General features: G+C 33.5%; 3 protein-coding genes across 4 annotated transcripts; 1 reads left to right on the top strand and 2 right to left on the bottom strand.

Annotated features, from left to right (window-relative positions):
- Positions 1–522: 522 nt before the first annotated feature.
- On the top strand, positions 523–4,611 carry LOC149492529 (mitochondrial outer membrane protein porin of 34 kDa-like). Its single transcript, XM_089716293.1, has 6 exons — positions 523–745; positions 847–914; positions 1,364–1,474; positions 2,923–3,009; positions 3,168–3,376; positions 4,006–4,611. Exons 1-6 carry the CDS (start codon positions 697–699, stop codon positions 4,304–4,306), a joined length of 825 nt encoding a protein of 274 aa, XP_089572419.1. The 5' UTR covers positions 523–696; the 3' UTR covers positions 4,307–4,611.
- A 1,506-nt stretch (positions 4,612–6,117) lies between these two features.
- On the bottom strand, positions 6,118–11,851 carry LOC149492528 (serine/threonine-protein kinase PBL34-like). 2 transcript variants are annotated; one of them, XM_089716291.1, is made up of 6 exons: positions 11,315–11,851; positions 10,229–10,566; positions 9,989–10,124; positions 8,595–8,734; positions 8,381–8,504; positions 6,118–7,110 (listed from the first exon to the last, which is right to left on the bottom strand). In XM_089716291.1, exons 1-6 carry the CDS (start codon positions 11,505–11,507, stop codon positions 6,593–6,595), a joined length of 1,449 nt encoding a protein of 482 aa, XP_089572417.1. In that variant the 5' UTR covers positions 11,508–11,851; the 3' UTR covers positions 6,118–6,592. The 2 variants fall into 2 exon arrangements, with proteins under 2 accessions (XP_089572417.1, XP_089572418.1); XM_089716292.1 differs by having other exon boundaries at positions 8,595–8,731.
- A 3,082-nt stretch (positions 11,852–14,933) lies between these two features.
- On the bottom strand, positions 14,934–20,844 carry LOC105642601 (protein CLP1 homolog). The gene is made up of 10 exons (XM_012227481.4): positions 20,219–20,844; positions 20,047–20,115; positions 19,864–19,959; positions 18,120–18,361; positions 17,807–17,945; positions 17,622–17,678; positions 16,587–16,721; positions 16,166–16,401; positions 15,297–15,341; positions 14,934–15,201 (listed from the first exon to the last, which is right to left on the bottom strand). The coding sequence occupies exons 1-10, from the start codon at positions 20,426–20,428 to the stop codon at positions 15,114–15,116; spliced, it is 1,317 nt and encodes a 438-aa protein (XP_012082871.1). The 5' UTR covers positions 20,429–20,844; the 3' UTR covers positions 14,934–15,113.
- Positions 20,845–21,167: the final 323 nt, after the last annotated feature.

Below are 21,167 nucleotides of genomic sequence, written 5' to 3'. Positions count from 1 at the left end.
GCTGGTTTTAAACTAAAATCATCTGGTTTTGATTTTAAAAAATGAAAAATTAGAACCGAATTTTAAATATACAGTTTCGACTATAGTTTGAAACCAGAAACCATTGACCATAATTTAACATCAATTTTGAACAGTTCGATTTCGATTAAACCACTAATTAAAATTGAACCGTGATCGTGGCTGCTATAGATATAAATAATCAAATAATTGTCATCTTGAATACATAATTCTTGAATTTTTTTGTAAATCATCATTCTCACTTTAATTTGATCAAATCCTTCCAACTAAATCGAACCATGAATAGCCTCCCCACCCCCAAGGCAACAATCTTGAGCTTGAAGGAAAAGACAGAAGAAGGTTCGTCACGTTTTTACCTCTCCTAATCAAAGCCTTTTCGCTCGGTCGCTCGAGAGGGTCACGTGACCATTAAAAAAATGTCTTATAAATTGCCGAAATGCCAATCAACGGCAAAGACCTTCTTATCTTCTCTATCTAACGGCCGGTATTGTTTTCCTTGGATAATAAAACAGAACAAAAATACTCTCACCGATAAGAAAGCTGAAATTAGGGTTTTTTCGGTTCCTATAAATCACAACCCCAAATCGTGTTCCATTTTCCCATTTTCAAGCTCGACAACAGCTCTCTCTCTTTCTCTGGTATTTTTATTTTTGGCGATTCTTTATTAATTAATCAATCATGGGTAAAGGTCCTGGTCTCTACACTGAAATCGGCAAAAAAGCCAGAGGTATGTATATGCATATTTGTATGTGTTTTTTGCATTTGATACAATAATGTGAAATTTAGATGGGTAATTTGGTTTTGGTTTGTTGATTGGGAATGATGTAGATCTATTGTACAAGGATTACCAGACAGACCAGAAGTTCACCATCACTACATACTCTCCTACTGGAGTTGTGAGTTCTTTATTAATTAATTAATTAATTTATTTATTCTTTTGCATTGTTAATTTCTTTGGGTTTCTTGTGTTTAGTTCAGTTAGTAATGTATATCTTTTACTTGCTTCAAATGGGTAGCTGCTACAATCTGTCTGCTGAGCTTGTCTGAGTATATGTTCTGGACTGTTTTTTGTTGAACTTTCATGGGCTTTTGCTTTGCATTATGTATATCAAGCTAGTTCTGCTTTGACTTTCTCTCAGCCCTTGCGTGGTTTGTAGCTTGAATTTTCCTGGATTATACCAAGTTTTATTAACTTACAATTTATATTTGAGGAACTTATGAACTTTTAGGAAGTTAGTGTTGCTTGTATTAAATTACCTTCTCAGTGGAATAATAAATATTGAAATTTTGCCATAACTTGACATTGTTAGTATTTAAATTTATTTATCAATCTGTATTGTTGCAGGCCATTACTTCTACAGGGTTGAAGAAAGGGGAGCTGTTTCTGGCTGATGTCAATACTCAGCTGAAGAAGAACAATTTCACAACTGATGTCAAAGTGGACACAGACTCCAATGTATGATAATCTATACATTCTCATTTGAAATTTGATAACTGTATTGGTGATGGAGTTCTGGTTCATAATGCATTCTTGAGGTTACTTTTGGGCAAGTCTTTTCTAGCCTTTTCTTCTCTACACAATTTTATATTTTTTCTGAGATATGCCTTTAGTTGTTGGACATGCTACAAATATGCAAAACATTTCATATCTTTATGACACTTTACTTTGAATCACTGTTGCCTGCATAACTTTGAATTGCAAACTTTATGGACAATACGGCAGCCTGAATCCGTTTGATGTATGTTTTAGCGGATTTGCAGGTTTGATGTATACTGAAAATTTAAAGCAAAGTGATTTGAGATTGCATTAGGATTTCGAATTTTAAATCCAGAGATTTGACTCTGATTTATTCTATCAAAATAAATATTCGTACTCATAAAAGGAGTCAAACATATGATTAATCCGAATCTGTAAGATTACAGTATTAGGTATTTCTATTGAATATTTGTAATTCATTAGAACGGAAGTTAATTCCTGCATTCATTCATCTGTTCTATTGTGAATCTTTACTCCAAATAAATCCTGTGCTTTATATAACATCATTTGTCTAATTTAATGCAAATAATAAATCCAAACCCCTTCATTTCCATTGTTGCTATCAAAAATTCCAATAAATAAATTAATTTCTTGTTTTATATTTGCTTGCTTTTCCTATTCCTGTTCCTTTTCCTTTTATCGGACCCAGATTTAGTGACCTGAATTAATGCAACCTTTGCATTTCTACTTATTCAATTATTCTGTTTATTATTGTGTGGATGCATCCCATGATACCCAAATTTAAAAAATGTGAATCATATATTAGACTACTTAAGTTTAACTGAATTCAAGATTTCTGCCTTGTCATATCCATCTCATTTGTTCTGTTGAAAGTTTTATAATCCTCCCACATGCAGTGAGGCCAAGGGTCTCCCTCTAATTTATCTGGCTTGGTGAGTTGGGATAGGTGTTCATTTCCCATAGCATTATCCTGTGTCTCTAGATTTTCAAGTCTTAAGATGGGGAAGATGGTTCACCCAAGTTCATCATTTGGTTGTTTGGTATCCCACTTATGCCCTGAGTCCAAGGATCTTCCTTTAATTTATCTCTAACTTATATGGTTTGATGGGGTGCGATAGGTGTTGATTTCCCATTGCTTTATCCCGTGTTTCTAAGTTTTCAAGTCTTAAAATGGGATGATGGTTCGCCCTTTGATTGTTTGCTATTTATTCCAGTGCTGAATTTATATGTGGGCAATGCTCCTATTTCGTCATTTTACTTTGTTCCTGGTTCACATCTTATGGATATCACTTTGAAATAAGATATCTTAAATCATTCATAATTATTCTTTTTTTTTCCACCCTGTAATAATGCGAAGTTTCCATGTTAAACATTCACCATCTTAATTTGAATTCGCTTTCTGTCAGCTTTTTACAACTATTACAGTGGATGAACCTGCTCCAGGGCTGAAGGCAATTTTGAGCTTCAAAGTTCCAGATCAAAGGTCTGGCAAGGTAAGAATATTAACCAGGATAAATTCCAGTTCTTATGCCTCCCAGGTGGCAGAGAACTTGTGAAAAGAATTCTCATTTTCTCATTTGGTGCCCCTGCTTCTTATTTACACCCAAAGCTTTGAAAACTGAAATTGCTGTTGTACATGACATTGTAACAGTTGGAGGTTCAATATCTGCATGACTATGCTGCTGTAAGTTCAAGTATTGGCCTGACACCTAACCCTATTGTCAACTTCTCTGGAGTGATTGGAAGCAATGCTGTCTCGCTTGGTACGGATCTGTCATTTGACACCAAAAGTGGGAACTTCACAAAATGCAATGCTGGACTTAGCTACTCAAATGCAGACTTGGTTGCTGCATTGACTCTGTAAGTGGTTGTTAAGCACCTTTCGGTTAGGCAAGTAAAAATGATATATCCGTTTTTATGTTAGCTAATTTTTCAAGCTGTGCCTGGTTTCAAAAGCTACTTTCATGTAATGAGAAATTCATCAACCTCATAATTCATGCACGTACTCTGTTCAGCATATGCATATCTAAATTTATATGAGCCTTTTCGCTTCATAACTTCCTTTTTCTTGTAAATATTTTGTATTCATGCAAATATTTCTTTTCATTCAGAGATGTTAGCATATCAAGTGATCAGCCTAGCTGCTACTTATTAGGAAAAGATTTGCACATAATTCTTAAAAATAACCTTTCAAGAGATGGTGAGTTTGATTTTCCAAATATTTGCATAGTAGTGGTGATTAGGTCTGCCTGAGAGTTTAGATTCTTGAAACAATGATTATTTCTTGCTCACTCTAGAATTTTCTGGATGGAACAATTGATATGTTAAAAATGAGACAAAGGACGGATATTTGATTTAAGCTGAAATCAGAATCAGAAGTTTAATAGCACTAATTCAGCTGGATAGATGATAAGCAGCCTTCCAACTTCTCTATGGTTTTTGTTCTACATTTTTGGTTGACTATATCTTTAATGTTTATTTTGATGCAGGAATGATAAAGGTGATTCTCTGAAAGCATCATACTATCATATTGTGAACCCCACACATGCTGTTGGTGCAGAGGTAAGCCATAGCTTCTCAACCAATGAGAATACTGTTACTGTTGGTTCCCAGCATGCATTGGATCCATTGACGACATTGAAGGCACGAGTGAACAACTTTGGCAAGGTAAGTGCTCTCATCCAGCATGAGTGGCGACCAAAATCATTCTTCACTGTTACTGGAGAGGTGGATACCAAGGCTATTGAAAAGAGTACCAAGATTGGATTGGCTCTTGCTCTTAAGCCATGAGCATTCAAGCCCCATTGCAATGAGGGTAGTAGTTGGACATTAGAAAGCACAGTATAATTTTCCGTCTGGACTGACTTTTTCTGTTCTTAAGGTTGGTTGCAACTCCTAGGCCTACTAGAGTTCACATATCGATGCCTCTTTCTATTTTAGTGTTTTGGATGTAAAAATAAAATATAGCAGGTGTCAAAAACCCATGCCATTACGTTCTTGAGTTTGCAGTCTCTGATTACTCCCAAATTGAACTGAGGTGGAAACCCTTATTTGAGGGGCTGTTTAGTTCATAATTTTTTGAGGCTATTCCTTTACTTCTCTGTGTTGGTTTAAAGCAGGCTTTAAAATGTCTCTTATTCGATCTGGTTATATTATTATTCTTATTGTTCTTGGGGGCATTTTCTAGTATCTGAACCTAGGACCTGCGGTACTATAGCCCAAACAGATACTTTGTGGCTGATTGCTGCAATAGAGATAATATTATGGGATTGGATTGCTACAACTTGGTGGTGTTCATTATTCAGTGTAAACCGTAAAACAAATCAGACCAAACTAAATTTACCAGTTTAATTGAGAAAAAAATGGTTTACTGTAGAATAGTTTTCTTTAATTTTTAACTTAATTTGCTTCAGAAATTTACTTTTCTTAAAATATTATTTATTTAATCATTTGCCTTATTAAGAATAATCGTTAATATTATAATATATATATACATAGACACACTTAATGTTATTTACATTAGTAACCAATGCAATACGACAAAGTGGAGGAAAGAAAATTTTGAAGTGCATCAATCAAAGTATAAGGATTTATATCATTTTCTTTGTTTTTTTTAATAAGTTTAGATACTCTTTATTTTAACTGAAAACAGTTTAGTTTCAGTTCAAAAAATTCACAAATCATAATTGTCAATTTGTCTTAAAATTCCTTCAAACTGCCTTAAACGAGGCCGTGTACAGGATTGATACAGGCAGAGCAGCTGAGGATTTGTTGCATTATTTTATTTTGGATGTGTTTGGTGGGAAATGCAATGCTCTGATACAAAGATTTTGGATCCATATTTAGTTGTGCAAATATAAGATGTGAAACTATAATAACTGTAACTGAGAAATTAGCTATTTGGACAATTTTGACCCTTAATTTGGAGAGAAATTATAAATCTTAAAAACCGAGTGTATATGATCAAGAATCAAAATTTAGAACCTTTGAATTCCAGAACCTCCACATTAGCCATTTGAATTTGGGCTTAAGCTATAGGGTCAGTCAGTTTTATGAAGAAGGCAGTAGTAGTAGTAGATTACCTTTTGGATTTTGACTTTACTCTTTTTTATTATTTATTACACAATTTTAGATTTTTTTTTTTAATTTAACTTTCTTTGAGTGCAAAATTAATGGCATAAATCTCGTTAATTAGAAAAAATTTGAAACTATTTTATCTCATATATTACAAAACAATTACTCAAATATTAAACTATTAACTGACATGCACATTTAGCTTAAAGTGCACATTGTAATTACTCAACCATCAGACTACTGATCCACTGCAGTAATTCTTTATTCCTTTTGCTTCCTTGGCAACCCTTTTCAACACGAAAGCCATTTTCATGTTCTCACAGCTTCCACTTTCAGAGCGAGAGTTCAACAGCAGTTAAATGAAATGTCTCAACAAATGCTGTCATTTTAACCCTACGCTTTCCTTCGAAAAGGCGACAAAGTGCTAAACAGAACACCATTTCAAGATGCCCTATCTAGTATCTATATTTACATCAATTCCATAATATAGAGACCCATTTGCATAAAAATATCATAGAGCTTAAAAATGGAACAGAAAATAGAGCAGCATGATGATCAGATAAAAAATCAAACAAAGATCCCTTCTCAGTTCTTATCCACCTACTGTTAAATGTTACCAATCCCTGCCATAACCTCACCTCCCTAATATCACACATAAATATATAACCTTTCTCATTTCCGTAATATCTTTAACTCTCTTAAAAGACTTCAATATCTCAACAGAGAATGCACATGAGAAATTAATGAAACAGAGTAAAGCACATGGGCGTCCTGGGACTTGATGATTACCTACCACAATGCACCATGTAAGTTGAGGTGCTTTGTTCCGTCATTTGACCTATATGTGAGTAACAGATGAATAACAAAAAACCATCCTCCGCCAGGGAAAATGATGGAACCATCCTCTGATATTTCTTTTAAGTTTTACCTAATATGTTTGGACTGATGAAGCTACTGAGAAATAGGAGCTGATTGAACATATACACACATACAACTGTAGAGCTATGATTTTTTCCCATTAGGTTTTGGAGACTGGTAAGGCTGGTTATATGGAGAAGCACGTGTATCACTTAGACTTGATAAGCTCCTCAATGGCTGTCCATTCCTGGTTACAAATCCTCCCTGTGTTCTGATGCCATTTTTAGTATGCACATTTGACTTGTTACGATCTGCTTGCATGGTTTGGAAATAATAAGATGAGCTGGCCATATCCTTCAAGTTAGGCAAAGGCTTTAGTGTTTCAACAACTTCACTCATCCGGGGCCTGGCTTTTGGGTCACGGCTAAGACACTGGGAAGCCAGTTGTATAGCTTTTTGAGCACCTTTGATTGAAAAGTGCCCTTCAAGACGAGGGTCCAATAAACGGTAGAACCTTCTCCTGTCTCCAAAATGAGGTCTTGCCCATTCCACAAGGTTGTGCTCCCCATTTGGGCGGTTTTTGTCCATGGATCTTCGGCCAGTCAACATTTCAAGTAAAACTACTCCAAAGCTGTACACATCACTCTTTGAGGTCAAATGTCCTATAAGTCAACATGGAATGAGCAGTATAGCATCAGATAATGAGCAAAAGTAGATCAACACTTCTTAGATCGAAAAGTTCTACCATGTTAAGTCCTTATGCCATTTGAAACTTGAAGTAATACTAGTTGCAATACTATAATAGTGAGAATTTAGAAGTACGAGAGTAGCTTACTGAAAAACATAGTTTAGTGCGTGTTAAATAATACGAGGAAGTCAATGAAAATCTCACTGTCATAACTGCTTTCTAGATGCCTTAAAAAAAATTGCCAATAAGATCCTTGATGCAAGGACAAAAGCATGACTTTGAACAAACAAATCACAACCAGGAACATGGAAAGATGACAAGCAATTTTCCACAAAATGACAGCCAACAACTGATAAGGCAAATTAGTTTAAAGATCCCATCTGCTATGCACATAAAAAACAAGGTTTTTTATGGTTGCCTCCAGCCTCAAAAATAAAGGAGTAACTTCCTGAATGAAAAGGTGCCAACACATCCAAACACCTATAAATGTTCAAGACCAGCTCATTGTAAATACACAGGTGCAAGCTCAGGTGAAACAAAATTCAGACAACATTTCAGCATGCCTTTTGCCTTGCTTGTCCAGTCTTCAGGCCAAACAACCTTTTGAGTTGTTGGCTTGAAGCTTGAAGCATTAAAAGATCGGGACTGTTGTAATTGTTGAATAATAATTTCTACAAATACTCACTGCTGCCACTTCTGAATACGATGATGTTACAGAAGACAAGCAAGGATGAGAGACAAAATAAATGAGGCCCCAAGAAGTGTATTTTTGTATAGAGATCCCATCCACCTCTTTGAAACCCTAAGCAATTGTAGGTTATGCATGGGACATAAACTTGCTTTCACTCACTTGTGATGTGTGCATAAACGTCTGTCTTAATCAAGCTCATAAGCCTGGCAATAAGGGTTACCTACTGAACTTAGGCTGAACCATGAGCTTGGCTAGCTTGTCTTAACAAATGAATTTGTGTCAAGCTCTTAATGAGCTGAGCTCAAGCAGTTTGTTTGAGTTTTGGTTCATTTGCAGCCCTAAGCATGTAATGAAAGCATCTCATCCACACACAACTTAAGGTCATATGCTGCAATTTAAGTGTTTTCTTCAAACAATCTATACCGTGCAAATATCTTTATGACAATTACACAGTTTCCTTATTCAGGGTTGCAAAGGAAATTCAGAAATTCACAAGCAACTCTAACCAAAGTATGCTTAAACACATGAAAAAAAACTATTTAACACCACTCACCAGTCATCACATACTCTGGGGCAGCATAGCCATATGTTCCCATTACACGAGTAGATACATGAGTCTTACCACTCTCAGGACCATCTTTGGCGAGTCCAAAATCAGAGAGTTTGGCATTGTAATCCTGCAATGGTTTTATCAATGAGAAAGGGAAAAAACAATTGTGTAATATTAGGAAAAGAATTTACTATTAATGCATGTCTCAGCCACATACTGCATCTAATAAGATATTAGATGTTTTAAAATCACGATATATCACTGATCTTTCAGCCTCTTCATGAAGGAAGGCAAGACCCTTTGCAGCACCAAGTGCAATTTTCATTCTAATAGACCAAGGAAGAGGCAAGGACCCTTCTGCATATGAAATGGTTGTTACCAGGGAACATTAAACATCAATCATGAAGAAGAATATTTTTAAATCCAAAGCAAATAAATTTATTAATATTAGAGAGGCAAAAATAAAGAACGTGTTGAAAACAAAGAAAATAAGATAAGATTTTAAGGCTGCCAAGTACATGGTGGCACACATATAGTTGGAACAAAATGCAGCAAATTAACTCCTAGTAGTGGAACTTATTCTTATGCATTGATAAAGAAGATAGAGAATTGATATCCACTTACCCCTCACTCAGAAAGAGAGAGAGAGAGAGAGAGAGAGAGAGAGAGAGAGAGAGAGAGAGAGAGAGATTAATTGCTGTATGATTACCTTGTTCTATTCAATTCCTGATCACCTTTCAAATCTAATTGAGAAATTACATTTCTATAGGCTAGTGAATACAGAAACTCCCTAAATCGACAAGACAGCTTAAAAATTTTTCCAAAGAAATAAATCCTTCAGCAACCTGAAGGTGACATCATAACAAGGGAGCAGGCCATGAACCATTCTGCTGTAACCTCACAGACTCTAGGCCCCTTCTAAGCATACGGTAAAAGGAAAACATACAAAAGTACCTCTCACTCCTTACAGTTGCAAGATTGCAAGCGATAAATATCAACTAGTTTTTATTAGTTAAAGTTGATTGGTGCAAGCATCTAGCTCCAATCTACTCAATTCTATAAAAAGCATCAGCAGAAAGTCTAAATAATGGAGTATATGGAGTCAATGTTAGAAAACTACATCATATATAAAGTGAAAACCTCAGTGCTCTTTCGAAAGATTGAAGGAACTTGCATACTAATGTTTATGCGTTTTACGTCTCTCCCATTCCCCAGTAAATATATCTGTCATTTAATAATTATTATTGTCTCATAAATGAAATAGCACAGAATAAATCACTGCTTAAAACTTAAATGTCAGTAGTTATAAGAAAATTCCTTAGACAAGTACATGCACACAAGGCTTTCCATTTTTTAGCAATATATCTGACATTTAAGACTCCCTCTTAACGCAAATGATACATGGGTAAACCTAACACACTCAAGTCACCTAAAGGACCTAGAAGCATATATTTTCAGGCCATTGATGAAATGACACTTTTTTTTCACTTTTCTTTTTTTTTTTTTTTTTTTTTCAAAAAAACACACTAACGTGCCACAGTATAAATCTGGTTAAGCTATATATCCAACATAGATAAAGCAAATTTGTGAATAAATTTCTTGATTACATACTTCTAAAGAGGTGGTTCTCCAAACTTCCTCTGGGCATAAACTCATACACCAGCAACCTCTGATCATCTTCAATGCAGTAACCAATCAATTTAACCAAATTGGAATGGAGAAGGTTGCCGAGAAAACTAACTTCAGCCTGAAATATTGTAAAATACATTAAAGTTCTACTAATATGGAAGCAGAAGAATCATCTATGATTGAAAGAACAAGAAATGAGACAAAAAGAGCTAGGATTCACACAAGCCACTCCTTATGACCCTGAAGTCCATCATGGTTGAGCGTCTTCACTGCAACAGTAAGCCCTGTGCCCGGTTTCACAGGAGCAGTTCCATTCTCCTCTATCCAACCCTTGAAGACGCAACCAAAACCACCCTCCCCAAGAAGACTCTCAGGCCTGAAATTCCTAGTTGCCAATTTTAGATCATTGAATGTGAACTTCCGCAGCTGAGAAGCAAGCTTCAGTTCCTCACTGAATTTTGGAGTGGATGAGGCACTTTCTCCACTACTAGTGGTAGTAGAGGACATCACAGGAACAATTGGTTGGTCTTTGCTATTCTCATCTGTAGATTTACTTTCCACTGAAGACCAAAGAAATAAAAGGAAAAAAAAGTTAAATTTTGCTCTTCTAATTTAAAAAACTCAAAAAATTTATTTCGAGAGTTTAATAATAAATGAAATTTAAACAAGTAAAGGCTTTCTATCAAGTCATATAAGACATCAAAATATCATAATTGTGATGTTTAATCAAACAGAGTTGCTCTACAACAAACTACCATAAAACCAACAATTCATTACGACTCCAACCAACCAACTGAATATAACCTTTCTTAAGCTCTTTAACATAAAAGGACATAAGTATTGGGGCAGTGTTTGTCTGTACAGTCTCAAAACACTAGACCTGTGAAACAATGGAAGGTCATTTCTCTAGGAATGTAATATGGTGCCGCTCACTGCTCAGTACAGCCAACAGGAATGGCACAGCCGGTAATACTTGGATCTAAGGTTATTACAACCTACCCCCAACCCAAAAGAGAAAAAAATCAATTACAGAACAAAAAGAGGAAAAAAAAAAAAAACGAGATTATAAAAGCTCAATCATCACGGTAACTACCAATGAAATTGGGACCCTGATGATAAAATTAACTTTACTAAATAAAGAGTCCTAAAAATTCAAAGAAGCTATGGCTCCTCTTTACCTTATTTAGTAGAACCAAACAACAATTACATTAAAGGAGCAAATCAACTTTCACAACCAAAATATACTATTCCTAATGAAATGTAACTTGACCAAAAATCATCAAGAACGCAAAATAAAGATATGATTACCATACTGAGTAGTGGTGCCGCTTAGAGAGTTATCAACTTTTGATCTTGAAGGCATGCAGCTTCCAATCAACCTGAATTTAGCCCAACAACCAATCTCTTGTTTCTCCTTTTCATCTCCTCCATCTTTCTTCTTCTTGCTGTTTGATTTATTTTCAAAAGTTTTTACCTTTATAGGGTCAGGACCCAAACCCATCTCTAATATGAATCAAAAAGCTCAAAAACTAATCAAGACAAAGAAAACCCATTTCAAGACATCTTAGTTGAATCATTTGAACCCATCAAAAAGAAAAGAAGCAATGGATCACAAGTAAACACCAGTAATACCCAGTTTGTGAAGTTTAGTCAAAAGGAGCTTTGAGATAGAGAAGGTGGTGCTTGAGAAAGAGGGAAAGTGTTCAAGAACGGGCAGTGCGGGCAGTTTGAAACAGAGAAAAAGGGCAGGTCGGGCAAGAGAGACGGAGAGATTGGTCATAACAGTAACATTGGCATATTCCCGGACAAGAAATCATATGATAAAAAATATATAAATGGATATATTTATTACTAGTTTAGATAAAAACATTTGGGTCCTTGTATCTTATAAATGGATATAAACCTTGTATCTTATTATATTTGCAGGAGTTTTCCCTAATGCATTATTTGTTAATTCTACGAGACCAATGAACCAGATAAAATTGTGGGCATGATATTGGATAGCGTTTCCTTCTGAACCTGATATTTAAATAGGATAATCTCTATCTATAATGGATATTTTCCTTTTAACATTCAAAGCTTTAATAATCATAAAAGAAATTTATTAATATAGGCTTAAAATTATTCAAAATCACATAATTTATTGATAATTGAAGTATGAAAGAAACATTCATTTTTGTGTTTTTAAATTCTGCAAATTTTATTTATTAATATACTTTTATTAATTTATGGAATAATATTATATTTTTTATAATTGGGTTCTTTTGTTATAAAAAAACACATTCGACCTAAAAATAATTAATATATAAATAACGGTCCAAAGTTTATTAAAAATTATATCATTTATTTGTAATGAATTACCATTGAGGATGCATGAAAGTAAAATTTATTTTCATATCTTTAAAATCTGTAAATTTATTTATTAGCATATTTTTAATAATTTATAAAACAATTTTTTGAGCATATAATTTATAAATTAGTTTTTTTATATTTTTTTTTCAAGAAAAACATTTGATGTAAAAGTAAAAACAAAAAGAAAGGGATAAATGAACTCTAGTAAATGATGGCATTAATTTTTTTTTTTTTTTCTAAAAATATTTTGAGATCCAAAGTTTGAACTCAACCGGAGTTAAAATTAATAAAGCAAAATGAGAACTAAAAAAATGAAAATTTAAGGATGAAATATATAAAATACAACAATTTTATGGAACACAAAATGGTTTGTTCCAAATCATCTATATATCAATTTATATCACAGTTGTTTCTGAGCAGTTTCCGATTATGCTATATAGCTCATAAGAAAGAATTAAACACTTAAACTTTTTATTTAAAGAATCAGAATGATTTCGACTCAGAGAACGTCATAAATTCCAATTCACTTATATTATATATGTGATGTAATAGTCTCTCTTAGTACTCTCATCAATGCATTGTTGCCACTCACCATGAGCCACATTATCCACTCACCTTATTTTATGCAAATAATGCACCAACTATGCCTTTGACTCTTATCACTACTACCTTATTTATATAGTTTTCATCATTTTATTTTATACCTTTTAAAGAAAAATAAAATAAAAAATCTTATCATTTGTCAAATTAGGCAAAATTTTCTCATGGGATGCAATTTTTTTTTTTTTTTTTTTTTTGGTGTATAGGAAGAAAATGATTGTCCAATTTATTATGTTATCTAGACAATAATTTTAATTGCAATATTTTAAAATTGAGAGAGGATTTATTATTAGTGAGAATTCCATCATAAGTCTCACTTTGTAGGAAACAAGACATCTTTGAAATATTGCATTCATAAATTTAAGTCAACAAATGAATGTTGCCACTTGGCATCTTTTATCTAATCCTCTCATAAGAAGAACTAGCCATCCTCCATATATCAATAGACCTATTCAATATTTTTATTTTCTTAGTATAACACACCGACAATAATTATTTTAAATCTTCATTAAGATTTCAAAGTTTAATATAAGTATTAATAACACAATTTTTTTTTATATATTATTTGAAATAATCTCATATGAAATTTACTTCATTTGCAACTGAATTTTTGTTAAAAAAAAATTTAATATTGAAGTTCTTTTTAATATTTTTTTTAATCACAAAAAGGTCAATGGATCAGCCTTTAAATAACAAGTTAAGAGAATTCAATCTCGTGACCTTCCACACTAGAGGTGAGCGGTGTTCGGTTTGGACCGAATAATCGAATCGAACCGATTCATTTCAGTTTGATTTGGTCAAAGTTTTTAAAATTCAATTATCGATTAGTTCAAATAATAAAATCAAATGGATTTTTTATTTTTGATTCGGTTACTTGCATAGTGAACCGAATTGATTTTTACGCCCAAAGGAGAATATTCAGTTCGAAATAACCTAACTAAATCCAAACCGATATGGTTTGGTTCGATTTTAAATCAATTTTTTACGGTCTTCGATGTAATTTTGGTTGACATGAATCTATTCAGTCAGACCGAATCAAACCAATTCAATTCTGTTATACTGAATACTCACCCTATTTCACTTCTCACGTCTTTTAAAAGACGTGAGAATACCATGGTAATTACTACAAGAGTTCTTTTAAATTGTAACATTACTCGTTTATAGAATTCATTAATTCTAATAATTTGTATTTCTTTTAAATTTAAATTTTATTTGAATATATTTGTATCCTAAAAATATGGTAATTACAATAAATTAGGAGGTTTTTTGTATGTTATGAATGAGGCTTTATTGTCAAAGAAACATATAAAATCGTTAGATAAACATCCTTGTCAAAGACTTAGGATTTACAAGACTTAATTAGGATGTCATTTCCACTTTTTTATTTTTATAAATTTCCTATTTCTTATGTTCATAGTCATTGTAATTGTCTGTGTTTGATCAGCCGCAATTAGCTCTGAAAGATGGGCGAAAAGGAAGAAGTAGAAAAAGAAGCTTTTATTGTTGCTTTTGCTTTATGTCAAGGTTTGTAAAATGTGGTTGAATTTTGTATCAAAAGGTAAAATTTCTTTTCTTTTTCTTTAGACTCATTTTATCATTTATTTTTAGTGAAATAAACTGATTTTTCACCAAGAGACCTAAAAAAAAATAAGAGTATATATATATATATATATATCAAGTTGACACACAATCAAAGGTTTAACATTCGTACACTAAATCATAACCTAACCTAGTTGTAAATGCCACATTCGTACACTAAATCATAACCTAACCTAGTCGTAAATGCATATACAACCTGAATAACGTGGAATCATTTAATCTATTGACAATTTATCTTATTTAAAGGTGTCTCCTCCCTTTCCACTTTTCTTCAATCTTCATTTTATTGACAATCAAGCGTGTTGAATAAGTTATGCATCACTTTAACACAAATTATGAAATAATTTTCAAAAATTTTAATCATTCAAATAAAATATTTAATAAATACAATTTCATAGATTGAAATGTTCAATAAGCATAATTATACATATTAAAAAAAAAAACAAGTATAATTATACAAATTAAAGGATATAATGGACCGATGTAAAAGTTAAGGGTGTCTGTCATCTGTCAACAACTAAATTAGGTTTAAAAAAGGCTTACTAAATGATGCACTTCAAGTTTCGAGCCATGTTAAGGTTCCCATGATCAAATACTTGCTTGGGAGTTCACCAGCTGTTGGTGTAAGATATGTAATTTTCCTCCTGTAAAAGTTTTTGTTTTTCAGAATGAAATCAAATCAAAAATTGATAAACCAGAAAACCTAACCTCTGAAGTATAAAAAGCCAGAAGACCTAACCTCTGAAGGTCAATATCTGTGACGTATATAAACCCAGCAACATTACTGCACCAAACATTGACATAAAGCCTCATATTAGTCAAAGATAAGAAATTTAAATGAATATTTCACAATCAGTGGGGCATGCACATGCCTCCCAGTATTTGTTACATCAGGAAACTAACAAACATGAAAACACATTAATTGTAATGCAATAAATATACGAAAGACCTTTCCATGATGCAATTCAAAAATCTAGGTCCAATATTAGCGGTTTATGGTCCTATTTGGCAAAATTAGCAGTTATTCTAATAGTCAGTTGTTTTACTAGAATTTCCATTAAACTTTAAAGGGAATAACGTTTCATAAAAACATAAAAAAACTACGTTAAAGCCTATTACTGAACACGACCTATATATGATTTGTTCATCAGATAAAAAATTGATTCAGCCAACACTAGGGTTATTCACGGACTTTGGTACTCCCAAATTGAATTAAAAAATTGAAAACAGAAAATAATTGAACACTATAAGTATCTATATAAATTGAATATATGTATTTTACTGTCATGGTACCATTATAGGAATTTAGCAATACCGAGACTGAGAAGTGTACCATTGTACTGAATTGAAAAACCGATTATAGACATATGTATGTTCTTTAAAAATAATTGGTAACCTAAATCATAAAAATAAATTTTAGGGTAGTTTGTATAAATTAAAAATATTAGTACAACATAATACCTGAAGAAAACTAAAAGTTCAGTTTTTATATATGATAATATTATCATTTAACAAACTTCATAACTTAAATCAGCTATATGCATTAATTAGACCTAAAATAATGCATGTACAATTATGAAAATTGCCATTTGACGTGTAGATAATTACCTTGAAACAATTTGATCAGGTTCTTTGGCATAGGAAACAGCAAGAACAACATGAAGTAAATCCCGATCAATATTCACAGCAGTAACTCTAAGAGGGTTTGCAACAGGGTCTGCACCTATAGGCAGAGCTGATCTTGGGGCTTGTGGCCCACCACCAATTCGATATACAAACAAGTCATTAAAATTCGCAATATTTGAATGAGGAGAGAGCTCATTAGCAATGCCATAAAAGTATTCCTGAGAAAAAGAGCACCACGTTATCTCGTCAATTTCACCAATTAAAACCCTCACTAAATTAAGTTGGAAATTTTTATGTATATAGCAAATTTAAACACTCAAAAAGAAGAATCAGGTCAAAGAGCATGGGGATGAAACATAGTCGACTCTCTGAAATCCAAGCATATAAAAAAAGTTGAATTTACCCTGATCCTGTAACTCCTGGCCTTTTGGCGGACTTTTGAAGTCCTGGACACAACACCGCCTGACTTCTGAAGTTTCACAACATCCACATTGGGCTTGTTCTTTAATACATCTCTGAGCATGCTGAAAAGCTTTTCCTGCACAAAGTTCAAAAGAATGCTTATTCAATAAATGGAGGATCAGAACCAACACTTCAATTTAGAGAGAGAAAGTTCACAGGTAAAAATTTCAAACAATTTGTGTTACATGGCCCAAATACCAAAAAAGAGAAAACATATTGGATAATGATAAGTTAGCTGACAAATGGAAAACAAGGATGGTTTTTTATGTGCAAAAAAACATACAAACAGCTTTCCTATATTATCTGTTGTTAAAGATACTTGACCTAAGATTTTCATATTCTCACTGAATTATGCAAAATACTGTTAGTTAGATACCTGCTACCTGTTTTAAAAGTAGTGCCAAAGTACAGTGCAATCTTTATTGTCCGAGAAATGAAGTCTCATTTTAGAAAGTGGAGCTTCCAATCAACATCTAGCACAATTTCCAGAAGTTCATAAAACTAAATTTAAAAAACAAAACCATCTCTGTTCAGAAAAGAAAATCATAATGTTCCAATGACAAAGGGTTGAAATTTCATCAAGCATTAATCAAAGATAAAAAATATCATAATTGTAAAGCAATCAAAAACTGGTGCAAAGCTAAGAAGATACCAAAGAAAAGGAAATGTGAAAAGGAAATTTTCCAGATCCATTATTTTCCACATATTAACTTTCATCTAAGACTGCTTTTGTTGGACCTACGATGAAACCAAGCATGACAATGTCCATTGCATCATAATTTCAAGTCCAACAGATCCATTACATTGAATCATCAGTTGCATGTTGAATAAAAACTTAAGAGAATATAAAGATGACGAGGATGAGGACACAAGAGTGCTTGCATGCTGCAATTAATGATTCTGAAGTAGATAATTAAATAAAAAATGAATTAAAAAGAAAGATAAAGAAGAAATGTCTGATGTGTTAATTGTTTACCTGACCTAAAACCAAAACAACATTTGCATTAAATGTATCAATTGCCTGGAGAATCAGCTGAAATGAAAGACAGGAAGACAGTTAAACAACAGGTTTCAAGTAATTATATCAAAACAATCATGCCTGAACTAAAGTATTAACACTAAATTATCAAGACACATCATATGAGAATAAAACTCCATTACCTCATAGCCCACACCTTCTATCCATCCCATAGTGTTGATCACCATTCCTGCAGCACGAGATTCAGCATTTCCAGTGAACTGTCTCTCCAGTATTTGAGCAAGCTCCTTTACAAGTGCTTTATACAAATCTACATTTTGACTGTAAAAGAAAAAATAAAAGAAAATTCTTTTTTAAACCTCACAAAGTTGACAACTTAGACATTTTATTCTGCCCAAAGTGCACTTGACCCATTGATTGCACTAGGTTTCCAGCCGATGGACCAAATAGGTTATGAAAATTCATGAAAAATGATTGAAATGCAAAATTAGTTACCTGGGTGTTGTGTGCCCATAGAAGTAGACCAGTGGCATATCAAGAGAAATGCCTTCCACTGGATCAATAGGCAGCTCAATAGGGGTAGCAGCAATACATCCTGGAATCGTTATAGACCCTTGGCCAATGTCCAAGTCCACAAAAGTAGGTTTCCAACCTTGTTTAGCTGCCCAACTGAGAAGCATTCTTGACAAGGTGCTCTTTCCAGAATCTGTAGGTCCCACAACAATCACCCTGGGACCCTGGACCATATATTGGTATGTAAGTCAAACTCTTCTTGGGCTAACAAATGGAATTATATACATACATTCAAGCTTCCAAGAAATTGCAAATAAAAAGAATTGCAATAACCATAGGGCTGTGATAACCGCCAGTGTTATTTGAAGCATGAACTACATTCGAAATCGCTCAAACTAGAATAATTAAATGCATTTGCAACGTATTCAATGAAGCAACCCATCCATGAATGTCTCCCAAAGTTCAGGTCTATAAGCAGTGATAGCTGCCATTTGACTACTCACATCTGCTTCGGGTGGGTTCCTCATCCAAGCGACTGACTATGAGTCACTGGCTCATATACTGCAATATAAACTATTTATGAAAGGTCCTTGTCATGTGGAAACTGCTATGTCCATTTGATAAAGCATATCTGATGCTATTGCTGTCTATGATTAGACCAATTTTTCAAACAATTCCCGTGAGGACATTCTCTGGCACTGTTACAGGACATATCACTATTTAAACAGCAAAAGAACTTAGAAGGACCAAAGACAATGACCAAATACATACAAAATCTACCTTAACATATGGAGTTTCATCCACATAAAAGTAGTGGAAATGCTTGCAATGAGTAAAAAAAGGTCAAAATTTTTAAGCTGATGTACACATAAACATTACTGAAGTTTGTGCAATTGTCATACCTACAGCCATATATAAAGGAACTGTAACTCGTGTACTCAGAGAAGCAGTTACTGATTTAGTATTCATACAACACACAACAAATGTATGTATCACGTGCCATCTGATCCGTGCAATGTTGGATACAGATTTATTACAAATATTTATATATTCTCAGCGAGATCCACCATTACACAAGATAACCAGACCATCTAAAAATTTTCAACAGCTTATCAATATCCTTTCAGTACCAAAACATTCTAACTTCTCACTTTATTTTGGTAATTAAAATTTCAAGTCAAGCACAACCCTTTTAAGAACTGAGTTAGAAAATTCAAATCTATATTCAGAATCAAATGAACTAAGACAAGTTGATAAACAAGTATGTCAAGAGTACGAGAATGGGATCTTGTCAAAGGGCGATTTACAGGAAAGTCTAATTCCATTAACTTCCCCTAGTCCTGATTCTTCTTGCAACCTATTGTGATAATTAACTCAAGCTCTTCAAAGGGAACTTGAAAACCTTGGACCTCGTTAGAGAGAGAGCTCCAGATCTCTGTGTTTGAGTGAAATTCTGACTTGCTTTTTATTATTCTAACTGTCCTTTAAACAGGACTAGACTTACTACATGAATAGGAAACCTATAAATTAGGCTCCTTAAAATAGAGATAAATGCAACTCCTATTCTAAAGGAGAGTAAACAACTTGAATTAAATTACTAATCCTAAAGCGACAGCCAAGCCCTAAACAACAGCCAAAATTAATTGCCCTTCCTAACATAGGATCGGCCCACAAAGGCATCCACAACAAAGTAAGACATACATATAAATTAACAATTAAAAACTACCTGAGAAGACTCGAGACCATTAGAAGATGAAGCTTTGGCACGATTTCTTCTTCCTTCTAGAACAGCATGAACATTTACATAACTAACCATTGGAGTCTGGAAACCACATTATTGCAACTAAAAATTGTTATCAACGAAATCCATCAACTAATAAAAGTTAAATCAATAAACAAGCAACCGCACCTCATCTGCAGTATAATCAGTTTCAGTAGGACCGTCCATCTCTATTGTAGCTCCATACCAAGTAAACACCTGCAAACCAAAGTATTATGACAAGAAACATAAACTATTACCTAAAAGTTACAATTTCTTGAACAATTTTTCCTCTAAGTAGCAATTAGGAATTGAGATTTACAGCGAATTTTAAGCGAGGAGGGAAGGTGAGCCACATTTCGGGAGGTAACTCGGTGCCATATATCTCAGCAGTGCCATTTAGTAACCTAAGGCGAAGCGGTGTGTCGTTTGCCACTTCAATTCTAAGCTCGCTTTCTCTCTCCAATTTCACTTGCTTAATAGTTGGAGCTGCTGCTCCAGTCATTGTAGTGGCTGCGCCGCCATAAGCCATGGCCTTGCTCCAGTTTCTTTACCTTTACGTTCTCCTCTCCTCTTTCTTTACCTTCGACCTCCTTTTTCTTTGGCTTAAGATCGAGAGACGAAAAGAATAAAGGAGAAGGGCAATTTTATTTCCGGCTAGAACTTGCTGTTTTCGGCGATCTCCTTTCTCTTGGTGAGCACTAACCTCTAAGCTCTCCACACTTATTACCTTTGAATAATTTGTGAACCTGTTAAGGAAATTGTGGCATCACTAAACCTAGCTTTTGAAAATGGGTTTTGATGAAAAATTGAAATTACATGTAGAAATTGATTGTGGAACTGGTAATTTCACAGGATTTACTGCGTTTTGATATAAATTATGTGATGTTCTTGGCTTATTTCGCCTCTGGCCATCGTGATTGGTGGATACAGCAGCGGTTATTAAAGGATATTAGATTTTCCATATCCTAAATAAACTCTAGCTAAATAAACTTTAGCTATCAGATAATATAGGATTTTGACGGTCTTTATCCTCGTATCATTGTCCATATTTTAATATATATATTCCAAATTAATTCTAAAAAAGGGTATAATTCTCAATTTTCTTAATCCTCAATTTTTGATAAGTTAACACTACTTAAAAATAAATAATAAAAATCTAATAAGATAACTAATTGTATGGTAACAATTATTATATTAATTATTTCACAAATATTAAATATTTTGAGTTGTTGCATTAGAACATTCTAGGATCAAAATAAATCACTTCT

The sequence above is a fragment of the Jatropha curcas genome, chromosome 11 (assembly GCF_041381405.1).
Source record: "Jatropha curcas cultivar XTBG-Jc1 chromosome 11, XTBG_Jcur_1.0, whole genome shotgun sequence".
In the NCBI taxonomy this organism is placed as follows: domain Eukaryota; kingdom Viridiplantae; phylum Streptophyta; class Magnoliopsida; order Malpighiales; family Euphorbiaceae; genus Jatropha; species Jatropha curcas.
Note: the sequence above shows the minus strand (reverse complement) of the source record. Positions and strands in the feature narration are given on the sequence as shown.

Coding starts and splice junctions, on each gene's coding strand:
- LOC149492529 (XM_089716293.1), top strand. CDS start 697: ATGGGTAAAGGTCCTGGTCTCTACACTGAAATCGGCAAAAAAGCCAGA. Junction 746..846: donor AATCGGCAAAAAAGCCAGAG/GTATGTATATGC, acceptor GGAATGATGTAG/ATCTATTGTACAAGGATTAC. Junction 915..1,363: donor CATACTCTCCTACTGGAGTT/GTGAGTTCTTTA, acceptor GTATTGTTGCAG/GCCATTACTTCTACAGGGTT.
- LOC149492528 (XM_089716291.1), bottom strand. CDS start 11,507: ATGGGTTTGGGTCCTGACCCTATAAAGGTAAAAACTTTTGAAAATAAA. Junction 8,735..9,988: donor GGAGAACCACCTCTTTAGAA/GTATGTAATCAA, acceptor TTTCATATGCAG/AAGGGTCCTTGCCTCTTCCT. Junction 7,111..8,380: donor CCCAGAGTATGTGATGACTG/GTGAGTGGTGTT, acceptor GTTGACTTATAG/GACATTTGACCTCAAAGAGT.
- LOC105642601 (XM_012227481.4), bottom strand. CDS start 20,428: ATGGCTTATGGCGGCGCAGCCACTACAATGACTGGAGCAGCAGCTCCA. Junction 19,960..20,046: donor CTGATTATACTGCAGATGAG/GTGCGGTTGCTT, acceptor TGTGGTTTCCAG/ACTCCAATGGTTAGTTATGT. Junction 16,722..17,621: donor TTGTTTTGGTTTTAGGTCAG/GTAAACAATTAA, acceptor AACTTTGTGCAG/GAAAAGCTTTTCAGCATGCT.